Source organism: Oryzias latipes, chromosome 14 (genome assembly GCF_002234675.1).
Source record: "Oryzias latipes chromosome 14, ASM223467v1".
Taxonomy (NCBI): Eukaryota; Metazoa; Chordata; class Actinopteri; order Beloniformes; family Adrianichthyidae; genus Oryzias; species Oryzias latipes.
The window spans coordinates 12,999,204-13,012,512 of NC_019872.2; the positions used below are offsets into that span (position 1 = coordinate 12,999,204).

A 13,309-nucleotide genomic window follows, 5' to 3' on the forward strand; every position below is an offset into this window, starting at 1 on the left:
GTCTCCATACATCCTCATTGCTATACCATCTCCCACATCTGTCCTAAAGATGATGGACGCAGAGCGATGCAGAACTCTAACCCTTACCCACAATTATAGTGGATAACACAAAGGGACATGGCTGGTTTTCACATTTTTATAGTTTAAATACAAGCAAAACCAAAATCCCTTATTTCAGTTCCTGAATCATAAAATATCCCCCAGAAAATGGAAATGAATTGAACACATAATGAAACATTATATTTAAAAGTTTATTAAACAGGAACTCTTGAAAATGATTACAAAGGATTTTATATAAAACATGCATAAACAGATATAAAAAAAATCAAACCTGACTGCCACAAAAGTCTGTAAATAAGTCAATAAACATCATATGTAATTTATATAGCAAATGACATGCATGCTACGATAAATAATAATCTAGTTAGTGCTTTTCTTCACGAGCGGCACATTGACTGTAAGGGGAATACAAACTTTGTTTTTTTTGGGGGGGGGAGCTGTGACTTAAGGCTTTTATCTCTGCAGTACCTCAGCAAGATGAATTATTTTTCAAATTAGGGCTGATTGGGAAAAAAACGTATGAATAATACATTATCTTTTTAAATTGTGGATAGTACAAGCATAAAATAGAAATAACCAAACAGATAAAAAAAAATGATGATATATTTGTTGTATAGGAGGTAGTATAAAAGATGGATACTTATTGCTGATTATGTTTGGAACTGACATAAACTCCTTCCCCAAATTGTGTTGCTTTTATAAAGTTAAAATACATTAAAAAAGTCTATTTTCTTCATGTTTAGTCACAGAGGATTATGTTTCCTGTAGAGTGCCATTAACAAATCTTTGTATAATTGACAAATTAAGGATGTTTTTTTGAATTGTTCCTGTATGTAGTGAACTGGAAAGTCCACAAAATGGTGTCCAATCTGCTCCTTATAAATTCAGAATTCAAAATGTAACTAAGACAAATACTTAAATGATGTTTTCTAGACTAGATTTTAAATACTGAATATTTGAGTCTCTCTGATTTGTTTAATCCTTGAATGTCCTCCAGATGATAGGATTCCTCACCAAATTGACAGTTTTATGTTGCAAAAGGGCAAGACAAAGAGCAAACGCACACTTTATGAAGCCAATTTTAACATATCAATTAATGTTGGGGTAAAAAAGTGATATAAATACGATTTGTAAAAGTTTTATATCACTTCAAAAGTTAGAGTTTCCATGAGATGAAACTCAGGACTTTAAATGGCAAAATATGGTAAAAAGAAGCTAAAATAAATGAACAAGGGAAATATTACAATCGAGTTTTGAAGTTGATGATAAGCAATGATAATGTTTCAAAGTTTATATTCAACGGTAGGCACAGTCAAACTGCATCAACAGGGTCAATATATTAGTAATTTCCTAAGACAGAAAGACTTTTGCATTATTTCTGAATGGCGGTGGGTCAGTTTGGGGGAAAAAAACTGCAAACAACAAGACCAAAGAAGTTTTTCTGGCAGTTTCTGAGGGGAAATCCTGTTTGTGTCGGTCTGCATGACATCGATCATGAGTTCGTTGACTGAAGACATCCTTTGTATGAAGCAAAGATGACCCAAGACTCAGAAGTCATTGTCAGTTCTCTGGTATTTTTGAAGGTGCTTAATAAAAACTTTGATCTGTCGGCTCAGACTGAGACTTTCTGCTTCAAGAACACCTTAGCATAAAACATTTGCAAACTTTTATCACTGACAGATTGGGAGCAAAGATCAACTCCATTAGTGTTAAATTCTCTTCAAGCTTACCACCAGGGGGCCCCCTTTCACCCCTTTATGCCGTCTTTGCAGTATTAATAGTTTCTGAGCTTATACCTTGGCTGGATCTAATCAATTTCTAAAAATAAAAGTTACTGTGTGCAGATGGAGCAACGTGTCACCATTTGATCCTGTAGGCCAATATTTAGCTTTAAAAAAATTAATTTGCAGCATCATTGCTATCTACGAATTTTTGGTAACGAGTACAGAAACAACTTTCCTCAACTCTGTGGTAAAAAATAGTCTGTTACAAACCCTTCCTAACTGTTGGAAACAGTTATTAAAAATAGATGTGACATGCTCAACCAGAGGCAAAGCATCAATTAAGCTTAAAGGCAAAAAATAATAATAAAAGAATCAAAAAGATGTTGATCAGCTTGGCATCACTGTGAAAGCAGACAAGAAAACAAGCTGCTTACCACCGTGTAAGACTGTCGCTTCACTCATTCCTGTGAGTAGAGTTAGCATCCATCACGCAACTAAATTATGTTCTGTACCAATTTTGAATCCAAAAATACTTCAGAACTCGCAGTCATGTTACGGAGACGTGATGGAAAGTCATGCCTGGCCTGGTGGCTGTGCCCTGTGCCTATAGCCAGGTGAGCAGATTGTCCCTGTCCATGTGTGAGCCGGAGAGAACAGTCTCCATATCCATCAGGAGGTCTGAGCTCAGACCTTCAGGGATGCAGGGCATCAGCTCCTCGCCTTCACTCATGGGGAGCATCGGCTCCTGCAGGGCCATCGATGGGGGTTCACTGGGGTCACCTGACCGGGAAAAAAATAAAAAATAAACAAGACCCTATGAACTCCTTTTCCTTGCACCTAACCTGTATTTTATGCAACAAAAATGTTTACCAAAGCACAGCTTTTAAATTTAGGTTATGCTTCAGGGCCTCTACCACGCAAAATAAATATTTTGAGCTTTTAAGTGTACCATAATATTAATTGCTAACAAAAATAAACCCCAACGCAGTATTTTGATCTGTTCACACATCTGAGTATTCCTCTAAAAAGAGCACCAGCCCTTCCCAACCCACAAAAACGAGATAAGGTAGACAAGTTAGAACCGCCCCTTCCAGGAAGAGTCTGCGTTGCCAGCACGGACCCCAGGCTAACACGCACACCCACTTTCTTCGTGGAGCTAGTAGTGATCGGCTAAACTCCTTTCCTTTTTATTGCACAATACGCACATCCATCTTTGCAAATGTTTGGATGTTGTTTGCTTTTATTGGCGAGGCGCAGTAACGCGGCTGAGGCCGATTTTAGGTTGACCTCATGAAATGGGCGGCAGCATCAGAGATCAACCACCTTACTTCCGGGTTGGAAAATAACTCAATAGCATAACTAATGTTTAATTTAATTTAATTTATTTTATGTACCAAAGGGAATATATTAACATATACATGCACATTGTTTGCCATAAAAAGGACCTACCGTCTAGGCGTAATAAATTCAAGAATGTATACCCCAACCCTGTCCAAACTCAAAAATTCAAACCGTCCAAACTCCTAGCTCTACTGGTACTGCATTCAAAGGGCTTTCAATCGTTATTACTATTGTTTATGAATATTTAGATTTTTTTCCTATAATGACAGATAACATGTATTCTGTACCTGAGTGTGTTTTTATCCTCTTTTAATTAAAAATTGTTTTTACTTTCCAATCAATTAATGACCAATAATCCTAACTAAATTTGATATATCTATGTACAGATATATATTTCTTTCGTCTTCTTTAGTTTTTCCTTGTTTTAATTGCTTGAAATAAACCAGTTCCAACAATCAGAAAGTGATTTCCTTGCAAACCACAGAAACAGTTTTGTGTGTTTCAGTGCCTTACCAGTATCCATGTGATCCACAGGGCTCAGCATGTGGTCGTTCGTGCGCGGCAGGCTGCTGACGCTCAGACCGCTGTCCGTGCTCTCATTGCGAGAGTGAGCTCTGAGGAAGAAAAATGACAAACATTTGGAAAACATTGTGAGGATGGCTCATCATGTGCAGTTCACAGACCAACAGTGGAGAGCAGAGACAAAGGGTTTGTTGAGCGCTCACATGGTGTTCGAAGGTTGTGGTTGAGAAAACTGTTGAAAACTATAAGCTCTTCAGAAGTTCAAAACCTTATTGTCATAAATTGTGTGTTGGGAGTGGCTAAAGCAAGTGCACCCTTCCCTGTTGCCTTTGGTTCCATCTTCTCAACTAAGAATTTCCTGAAACTATTGATCATTATAACACATAAGCTTAAGTCTAGTCCAGCAGCCTAAGGGTTGTTGGTAAATTTCCTCAGTTTAAATACCTCTTTGTGGTCCGTTTGCAACATTTATTTTAACATGAAGTCACCACAGTGATTGAGCTTTGTTATGCTTGTTGCATTTTTTAACCTAAATTATGACAAAGTGAAAGAACCTTCCCAAGTAAACATCGTTGAATGCTCTCATTTAATCCACAATGTACTTTTCTGTAGGGCTCCCAAAGCACGATAGAGCTAAACAGAATAATCATGACACTACTGCCACCACATTTTGTAAATCAGGTGTTTTTCTTGGTTTGCAAAAAAGTTTCATTTTAGCGTATCCGCCTTTTGTAATACATTTTGAAATGGCCTGCTAGTTCATAAAATTCAGCAGATCATGAGGCATGGTGGAGGGGTTTCTCGCTTTCTCTTAACCTTAAACTTTGTTTTGCATTCTACTGATTCTAGTTGTTCCTGCATATAGAGACAACGGCTACGGCTACATGGCTGTAGCTTGGTTTCTCAAAGCATCAGAGAGCAGACTGCCTATTCACAAAAGAACATTTCTTTTCATAGTAAAATTGCTCTACAGGCTGCATAGTGGTATAGTGTTTAGCACTCTCACTTCACAGCGAGAAGGCCCTAGTTCAAGTCCTAGCTGGATCCTCTCTGTGTGAGTTTTGCATGTTCTCCCCTGTACATGTGTGGGCACTCTGGCTGAATCCCACAGTCAAAGAGATGCTTCATATGAATATTTGCTCTAAATTACCTCACTTAAGTGCGAGCGTATGTGGTTCTGTCTCTGTTTGACCCTGTGGCAGACTGGTGAACTGTCAAATGCCTAACCTGCCTTACCAAGAATAACTGGTAAGGAAAAATGGATGGAAGAAACCGGTCTATACAAAACAAATAGAGAGATATATTCACAAATTAACAGTTAAAAAAATGTAGAACAGTCAACTCTACAAGGTAGACACTAGCTGTGTTTCCATTGACTCTGAAATTGGATTTGTGACATTTTCTTAATGGAAACGTGATAATTTAGCTGGGAATAAAAAAAACAACAACTCCCATTTATTGAAAAAGAAAAGTTTTGCGCTTGGAGGAGGTGGTTTTTGAGGCGTAACAAAATTGACATACTTTGCAAAACTGCAATGGAGACACTATTTTCAAATTAAATGAGTCAGATAGCAACTGCAATGCAATGCACTTCTTGGTAGTAGCCGGCTGCCTTGAACTCAGCACAGCAGCACACAAAAGGTGAGCGTGTCATGGGGACTTGTTGGATCCACAGCTCCTCTGTAAAATCACCAACTAGGATTTCCCAAAATGGCTTCATTCGTGGCCGCTCTCCCGTGGAAGCAGCTTGACGCTCCATAGCCTGAATAAGATGCTGACGCCTCTTTCGATAGATGATAATGAGCGCTAGTGATGTGGCAGAAATTAAAGGCATCTGCTGTAAATTAAAGTACTGCTCACATCAGTCACCATGTTTTTTGTATGACTTATTGTGTGAGTTGGTTTGTGTTTATTCACATAATTATGATTTAATGGGAGCAGTGTAAATGTTTTTTTTCGACATTTCTGTAATTTTGATAAAGTTTTGCGCATATGTGTAATGGAAATACAGCTTGTAACTCAGTCACTTAACTACACATAAAAACAGAGATCACTGGTCATGTGACTGGGTGAGTCTTTCCAGAGTTGCCATCGTTTTCTACAATCTATGTAACATAAAACTTGTAGCGTTGCCGTGTTGAAATCCAGTGCTAAAACTCCATCAATTGCACCAGGAAAGTGTCTACCTATAAAAAGTTTCTTTTTATAGGTAGGAAACCTGCCTATGTTGTATGCTTTTATTGTTGTGTGTGCGGTTTTTACTTTTTCACCACATTGGGTGGCAGTAGAAAGCTGAACCAGGTGGAGAGAATAGACAGCCACAGGTGAGGTAGGAGGTTTTAGTTGATACAGGTGCAGGAAAGATACACAACTCTTACTGATATTACGCTAAAAGGCTATGACTTGGAGATTAATTGGAAAAACATTACATTTTGTCATAAATGTGTAAAAAAAGACACAAGGAGCTGGGGTAACAGTTAAAATAAAGGGAACTTAATACAATTTGAACAATTACTGTGGACAAATCTTGTTTTTTTTTTTACCTTGTCCTATTTTTCTTTAAAGCATATGTCTAAAAAAAATTATTATGTCATCTGTATATGAAAAACAATTCTTAAAAAATGTATCAACACAAAACTGAAGCCAGTTTTCAACCTTCCCCTGTGGATTTTACAATAAAGCAGGTGTCTGTCTTATGCTACATTCACAGTGAATTCAATGCACGTTCAAACGACCACTTCCAAGGAAACTTAGGTGTAAACGCACATATAAATGCGCATTTCGGCCTAAAAAATATATATATAATGCGTTCCCACGTTGCTACACACGTTTTTCAGTCGTTTTTCAGGCTCTATGTCCACAACATACGGCCACTGAACGCACGTTGAAAGCTATACCAGTTCAACTTTGACCAATCAGAAACTCGGGTGCCAGCAGGGAGGTGGCAACAGTTTCAAAACACAGAGCTGTATCCATGTTCAAAAACTATTACTTCTTGAAAATATGCTCTGCATGGTAATATGTTTAAAAAATTCAATAAAAAAGCTGGAACAAAACTGATCATGGAGGAGATATTGATAATTGTGGTTTGTGCCTGACCAGAATTCCATGAGACATTTCCACAATATCCTAATTTGTAATTAGACAAAGAAAGGAAGTGCTCTTTCTCTAGTTTTTATTCTACAATTTAAAAATTTTAAACATTCATTTTTACAACAACAACAAAAAAAGTTAGAACAGCTAAATTACTTTTTTTTATGTCACCAACTGACCATGACTTAGTTATGATTAAAGGTGTTTTTACATCGGGATAGCCGAGCAGATTCCAGTTGAATGGGCTGGAATTAGTGTAAAATAAAGGTTCACTCTTTGATTTGGTTTAGGGTTTGGTTTTCAAAGCAGACTAAACCACCTGCAGATGCCCTAAAATGCTTTTAGATACACACTTTTTGGCTCTCTAATTTCCCCTCAAATTGCACAGAGTTTGTCGCTTAATTTTGGGACATGAAAATTCTCTTCTTTCACACTCTGGTGCACTGTACCCGACTTTATTTTGAAAGTTTGAACAAAGAAAAAATCACAGTGACACGATGTTAAAGTGCTCTAAGACTCACCCGTTCATTGCAGTTTCATGGTTTGGGGCTCGGATCCTGGCATCCACTGATGGGACAAGTACCTGACCGCTCCTGTCGTGGTCCAAACCAGCAGACATTTGGTTCCTTCCTGCTCCCTCCTGTCACACAAATAAGAGTTCTGCATGTGACTTCATGTGATCAACAGCCATACAAGCAACAACCCAAACATCCTAGAGTCCGGTGGTTTTGGGGCAGCAGCCTGGTTTATTTGACCTCTGACCTGTTGTGTGACTTGTGGGGGCGCGCCTTGCTTGCATCTGAGCTTTTCCTGCCTTTGCATTGCCAAGCTGAGGACACCAGGGCTCATTTTCTGAGCTGCAACACAATATTCATGCAGAAGAAAAGAAAAAAACAGAACAAAACAATAGTTGTATGACTAATGTCTTTCCAGGGTGAGAGAACTCATGAACTCAAAAAACTCTGAGACCGTTTCCTTCTTTGTTGCAAAACAGCAACCAGTGATGGTGAACATTAGAACAAAAGCTTTCTAATTGACAAACAAGAATTGTCAACTCAGGAGACACAAATTTGATAGTGTGCTACCTAGACGCGGGTCGACCCATGTGGTGGTCTTATTTATGTGATCGATGTAGTACATCTCTCCCTCTGGAGTCACAGCCTGCTCCCAGCCTTCAGGCAGTGGACCTGAATAGCAGCGAAATACACAGTGAGAAGGCAAATGGCAGATGGAGCACATGAAGTGCTGTGTGAAAGAGTAAAGTCTGGCCCACGGCCTCAAATGTTTGTGCAGCTTGAAGTTTGCAGAGGTTTTATGAATAGAAGTGGATGTTAGTGGGGATATCAGTAGGATATTTGTGTATTTCATCATTTCCAACCTGGGTTAAGTTTAGTCCTGTCGATGTGAACCCACGCTGATACCAACACGCAGAGAAATGACTAATAGAAGGATTTGAAAGCAGGTTTTGAAGGGTCTGTTCAGTCCGACAGCATCACAGCACAAAAGCGCCACAAATGTTGGCCTTCATCTACTGAGATTCACCAAAAGCGCTGCAGCACTGTCTCTAAACACATGTAAAGGTGAAACATTAACACAGCTGAAGATATATAAACAGACAAGAAGTGATTCTGCCAGCTGCGCTTGAAAAAAAAAAACACTTTTAGCTCTTTCTCCTGTATCAGATTGAAAAAAAAGAAGATATTTTTTTCATTTTAATATCTGGAAAAAAAACCTGAAGTTGTTTAATTAGGGCTTATATGTCTCTGTGTTGACCTGCGGTGGACAGGCGGACCATCCAATTGTTGGGACAGGCTCCAGCAACACCGTGACCCCAAAATGGGATTAAGCGGTTTAGAAAATAGATAGATGGATGTCCAATTGGTTGGTTCAGACTTATAGATTTCAACATATTGCTGAGCCATTAATTTTTGTCAAGTGATAAAACATACTCATGGCATCATGCTAACCTTTTTTTTTTTAAACAAAGGATAATACAACAGGGAAATGTTGAATTATTTGTGTGTGTGTGTTGGGGGAGTTGCATATGCAAACAATGGGGGTTGATCAGAATCTAGCTTCAGCTACCTTTGTTTTTCCAATGAGCTTCAATCTGGAAGTTCAAATTACTAGTTAACAGGGATTAAAAGATAACTGAAGCATTTTTCTGGACTCCACTAAGTCAACTTTGTTGAGCTGAAATGTTTTCCAGCATTAAAGTCTATCATGACAGGTGATCACCACCTTTTTTAATCAGTAAGACTGCTAGTATCTTGCAGTAGTACACTGAAGCCGGTTCAAAAGCATGTTAAGCATGAAGCTGTTTTTCTGCAGACTGCTGCAGTTGCAATGCGTCATGCAGAGAGTTTAACATAAAGTGACTGGGATATAGAAAAAAAATCCAAGGATTTAAAGACCCAGTTCAATGAAAATTGGGGTTTTGTTGTTTTTACACGTTCTTGTGGCATTCTTTCTCATGATTGAGCACTTATTTTAAGAAAACTAAGATCAAACTTTGAGTATTTCTTTATTCAAATTGCTTTGAATCAGGAGCTCAAGACAAGATACTATTTTAAAGAGATCGTATTTGTGACGTAGAAAAAACGATGGGCAGCCTCAAGCTTCCACTTCTCAGCAATGGGGAGGGGAAGGGGGGGCGGAGTTGCCAATTAGAGGCAAATTTGGAATTAACAACTGCCGCTTTGCAGAAACTATTTTCTAGAAAACACCACAGGTTTTTGATGGACGAAAACGTCTTGATCATAATTAAAGACCATTTGCAACAATTTTACAATAGATCAAAATATGATCGGAGTGGGACTTTTAAGAACTCTGACCAAATTTCTCTTGGCATCAGGGCTGGATTTTGAACCCAGTACTCAGGCAAAAGTACTGTACCCGTACTAGTGTACTTTTGAAAATGGAACCACCTATGTCACATGTGTCAAACTCAAGGCCCGGGGGCCAAATGTGGCCTTCCATGTCATTCTATGTGGCCCGCGAGAGCATAAAAGTTTTTAATTTCTTAAAATAAAAAATAAAAATTGGGGTGCATTTATTCATATCTAGGGGGAATCTGACTTGAAATATGGGATTCGGCAACTAAACATTAGGACTTAAACACTGTTCATATAACCTACCCTGAAAGAATCAAATTTAAAAGGATTTATGCTAAAGTAACAAGCAGACATAAGTTTTTTATGCAACTGTAATTGTCACTTAAAAAAACTTATAATAAATAAATAATGAGTTATTTAACATTAAGGAGTAGTTATGTTTAGTTTTAATTACATTTAGTTACATGTTCAAGTTATATCTGGCCCTTTGAGGACAGCCATGCTGATGTGGCCCCCAGTGAAAATGAGTTTGACACCCCTGACCTATGTGGTTATAATTGCATGAGGTTATCATTTCATCAACCCAAGTCTCATCAGTTTGATGCTTTTAGCTGTTGGAGTTTGAGTGAACAGACTCTTAAAATGCTTTCAAACCATGATTACAACAGTCTAATTGGTTAGACTTCCTTCATTTGGGTGTGAATAAGCGTTCCTCCAAGCCCGTATCTCCTTTTAGCACTTCCATCATACCACTGGACTTAAATGTGAGCGCTCATTTCCCACTAAACTTCCCAGAGGCAGGGATGAGGAAACCAGGAAGAAATCCCAGGGAAATAACACCCAGCAAGGATCTGACCCTGAAGATGGAGCGCAGCTACAAAAAGGAAGGTCCAAGCTTGAGACAGAAGCAGGGCATTGAGATGAGACCAAGAGCAGTGATACCTGACTCCGGGTTGACGCTTTGTGCTTGTGTGGTGGGCGCAGGGTTGCTGAAGGAGTGGGAATGGACCGGGGCGTTGGCGATGGGATGCTGAGCCGACTGGAGCTGCGAGAGACGAGGGTCGAGCCACGTGGTTGTCTTATCCAGGTGACTGCAAACACACGACAGGTCTAAACAGGTCTGCATCTGTTGAACCACTGTAACCTAAAGGGTTTCAGCTTGGACCTGCTTTACCTGAAGAACCAGATGCATCTACACTCAGACAAATGCCACTAACTGCGCTTCTGTAAACCTTTGACAGGTGTGTGAGCTGTCAAGACACCAAACTAGTCGTCAAACTAGTTTAAATCTACCCGATTATGACAGAGGCCCTATTTTTTTTTTAACTCCTTGAGAAATGGATGAAACTCATCTGCTCTTTGGTTATAAAGCTTATCTGTTTAAGTGGATAACAGATAAAACTGTTGTCTTAGAAGATCTAAATAACTTTACTAATATTGAAGAATCCTCTTGCACCAATCATGACCAACATGTTTTCTAGAAACGGCCTCACAACAAAGAACCCGCTTTAAAGAAACCTGCAGAGCAACCGATGCAAGCCGGTGATAAACCCAGAGGAAGACCTTACTTCAGGAAGTATCGCTGGCCAGCGGGAGTTTTGGCCATTTCCCAACCAGGGGGGAGTGGCACATCGTCAGGTATGATCGATGTCGCCGCGACATCTGCTGCTTGGGTGGAGAGGGAGTTGACGGGGAGCGCAGCGGGGGCGGAAACCGTCCGGCTGTGATGGGGAGTGAGGGAACCACACACGCCTCCATCCGAACTGGCCTGACGAGAAACGGGCAGATTTGAAAAAGCGTGCAGAGATTTTCCCAAACAGACACCAGAACCGCACCATGAGAGGATGGATGCAGCAGCTGAAACTGAACCGGCGCCGGCGCCAGTCCACCATCTCAACCAAATGCTGTCGTTGCTGTTAACATTTCTTTGCAGATGTTTTAAGAAAGAAATCTAGGTTTCATTAAAGTCTAGAATTAAAACAAATCAAAAAACACATATTTATCGTAATAAAACGTATTTTGGTTTTTAATTGGACATGTTGCTGCGATGTTTGGATAAAAGCGTCTGCAGCTTTTCTAAAAGGAAAACTGGATGTTTTTGTAACCATAAATGACATGAAGGCACGACAAATCAGATCCAAGTAAGACCTGATGGTTGCAATCGTTCCGAAGTTTCAAAGCTGTCACACAACTTAAGACTTCAATAAAATCACAGCAACAAGGAAATCCATTTTTTTTAATTATTCAACCTTCAGATCATGTTTTTATGGATTATTGTGAATTATTTATATATGTTTTATCAGCAAACAACTTCTGTCCCTAATGAACGTTGAGAAAAGTTTAAAGTAAGTGGATACTTTCATTTCATGCAGATAGAAACAAAAAGGTTCTGTGTAAAAAAACGAATCTGCTGGTTTGAACTGGCTCCAGATTTTGCATCTAAGCATCCATTTCTCTACAGATCTTCACTTAAAGCAGACTATATATATGGTTTACTGAGGCCATCTAAAGCCTGTCAGTGCCGGTGAGCAGCTACTATTTGGGAGAGGAAATGGTTCTGCAGAACCAGAACCAGTACTTGTCTAGAGTGTCCGCGGGGCTCCGGGGGCTTGAAGAAGGAGTCGGGCAGCTTCCTCATCCTCATCGGAACCGACGACGGCTGCCTGGACGCCTCGCTGGGGTTCATCACCCTACTGAACAGGGCCTCCAGCTCCTTCTGCGAGTCCCCGCGGACGTGCACGACCTGCCGTCCGCTCCGGTGCGCGTCCATGTCGCCAGAAGTCAGAGTCGAAGCAAATCTCCAAAAAACAAAACAAAACAAACCCCTTAAAGAAAATTTCAGTGGAGCAAACAGGAAAAAAGTTGGAGACTCAGAGCGCAGCAAGCGCGCAACTTATGATCACATTTGTTTACACTTTCTCCCCCACCCCCCACCCTTTTTTCCCCCCCTTTTCCCCTTATTTTTTACGTCTGTGCGTGTTTGTTTTCCTCTAACTTCTCTAAAGTAAATCAGCTGTTTGGGGGGGGGGGGGGGGGGAACACAAAAGCCCCAAACTAAACAGGCGTTTTGACGCACGGATCGCCGACAAAAGTTTGGAGAGCAGTTCCTGACTTGCCTCCCACATACCTTCAAGCAGCCAGAGCGTTTCCTCTCCGGAGTCCTGCAGGAGCCAGACGGGCTTGTGCGCTCCTCAGACCTCAGCGAAATCAAACCCCGAGAGTCCGAGGGGAGGAAAGGGCCTCTTACGAAAGAAAAATGAAATAAAGGGACTTCGGGGGGGGGATAAGGCTTTCTCCGAGATCTCCAAGCTTTTCTCACATCCAGCGCACGGTCCAGATTCATGTGATAGCGCGCAGGGGCGGGGTTGAGGGTTTAAAGCTGCCGCAGTTGCACTAACAGACAGATTTGTAAACCATCATTGCAAACATTTAAATAAAATAAATTAATATAAAAGTAAAAAACAAAAACAAATCTGGATCTCCATAATTTCATCATTTTTGATAGTGCTCGATACTTCATTATTAAATAGTACAGTTTTATGCAGTCAGCATATTTTATTTTCCTTCACTTTTTAAACTTTTTTTCCCCTTTTATTTAGTTTGGTGAAGAATAAATAAAAAAGTTAATGAGATTCCTTGCTGAAGACATTTTGTCTGTGGGTCTACTTTTTTTTTTTTTTGGTGGGGGTGGTGGTGGTGGGGTTGGGAAAGGGGAAATTGGGAAGTTTTGCTGAG

At 39.9% G+C, this 13,309-nt stretch overlaps 1 protein-coding gene across 2 annotated transcripts; it reads right to left on the reverse strand.

Moving 5' to 3' along the window:
* Window positions 1–230: 230 nt before the first annotated feature.
* Window positions 231–12,936, reverse strand: LOC101168066 (transcriptional coactivator YAP1). Of its 2 annotated transcripts, XM_023962584.1 has the most exons (9): window positions 12,702–12,936; window positions 12,153–12,372; window positions 11,143–11,342; window positions 10,517–10,665; window positions 7,826–7,927; window positions 7,503–7,597; window positions 7,262–7,380; window positions 3,639–3,739; window positions 231–2,564 (listed from the first exon to the last, which is right to left on the reverse strand). In XM_023962584.1, exons 2-9 carry the CDS (start codon window positions 12,342–12,344, stop codon window positions 2,389–2,391), a joined length of 1,134 nt encoding a protein of 377 aa, XP_023818352.1. In that variant the 5' UTR covers window positions 12,345–12,372; window positions 12,702–12,936; the 3' UTR covers window positions 231–2,388. The 2 variants fall into 2 exon arrangements, with proteins under 2 accessions (XP_023818352.1, XP_023818353.1); XM_023962585.1 differs by lacking the exon at window positions 7,826–7,927.
* Window positions 12,937–13,309: the final 373 nt, after the last annotated feature.

Excerpts from the sequence above, each read along its gene's own strand:
- LOC101168066 (XM_023962584.1), bottom strand. The coding sequence starts at position 12,344 with ATGGACGCGCACCGGAGCGGACGGCAGGTCGTGCACGTCCGCGGGGAC. Across the intron at positions 11,343-12,152 it reads CCCGCGGACACTCTAGACAA|GCCAGTTCGGATGGAGGCGT; the intron begins GTACTGGTTCTG and ends GTTTCTCGTCAG. Across the intron at positions 3,740-7,261 it reads CATGAAACTGCAATGAACGG|AGCTCACTCTCGCAATGAGA; the intron begins GTGAGTCTTAGA and ends TTTCTTCCTCAG.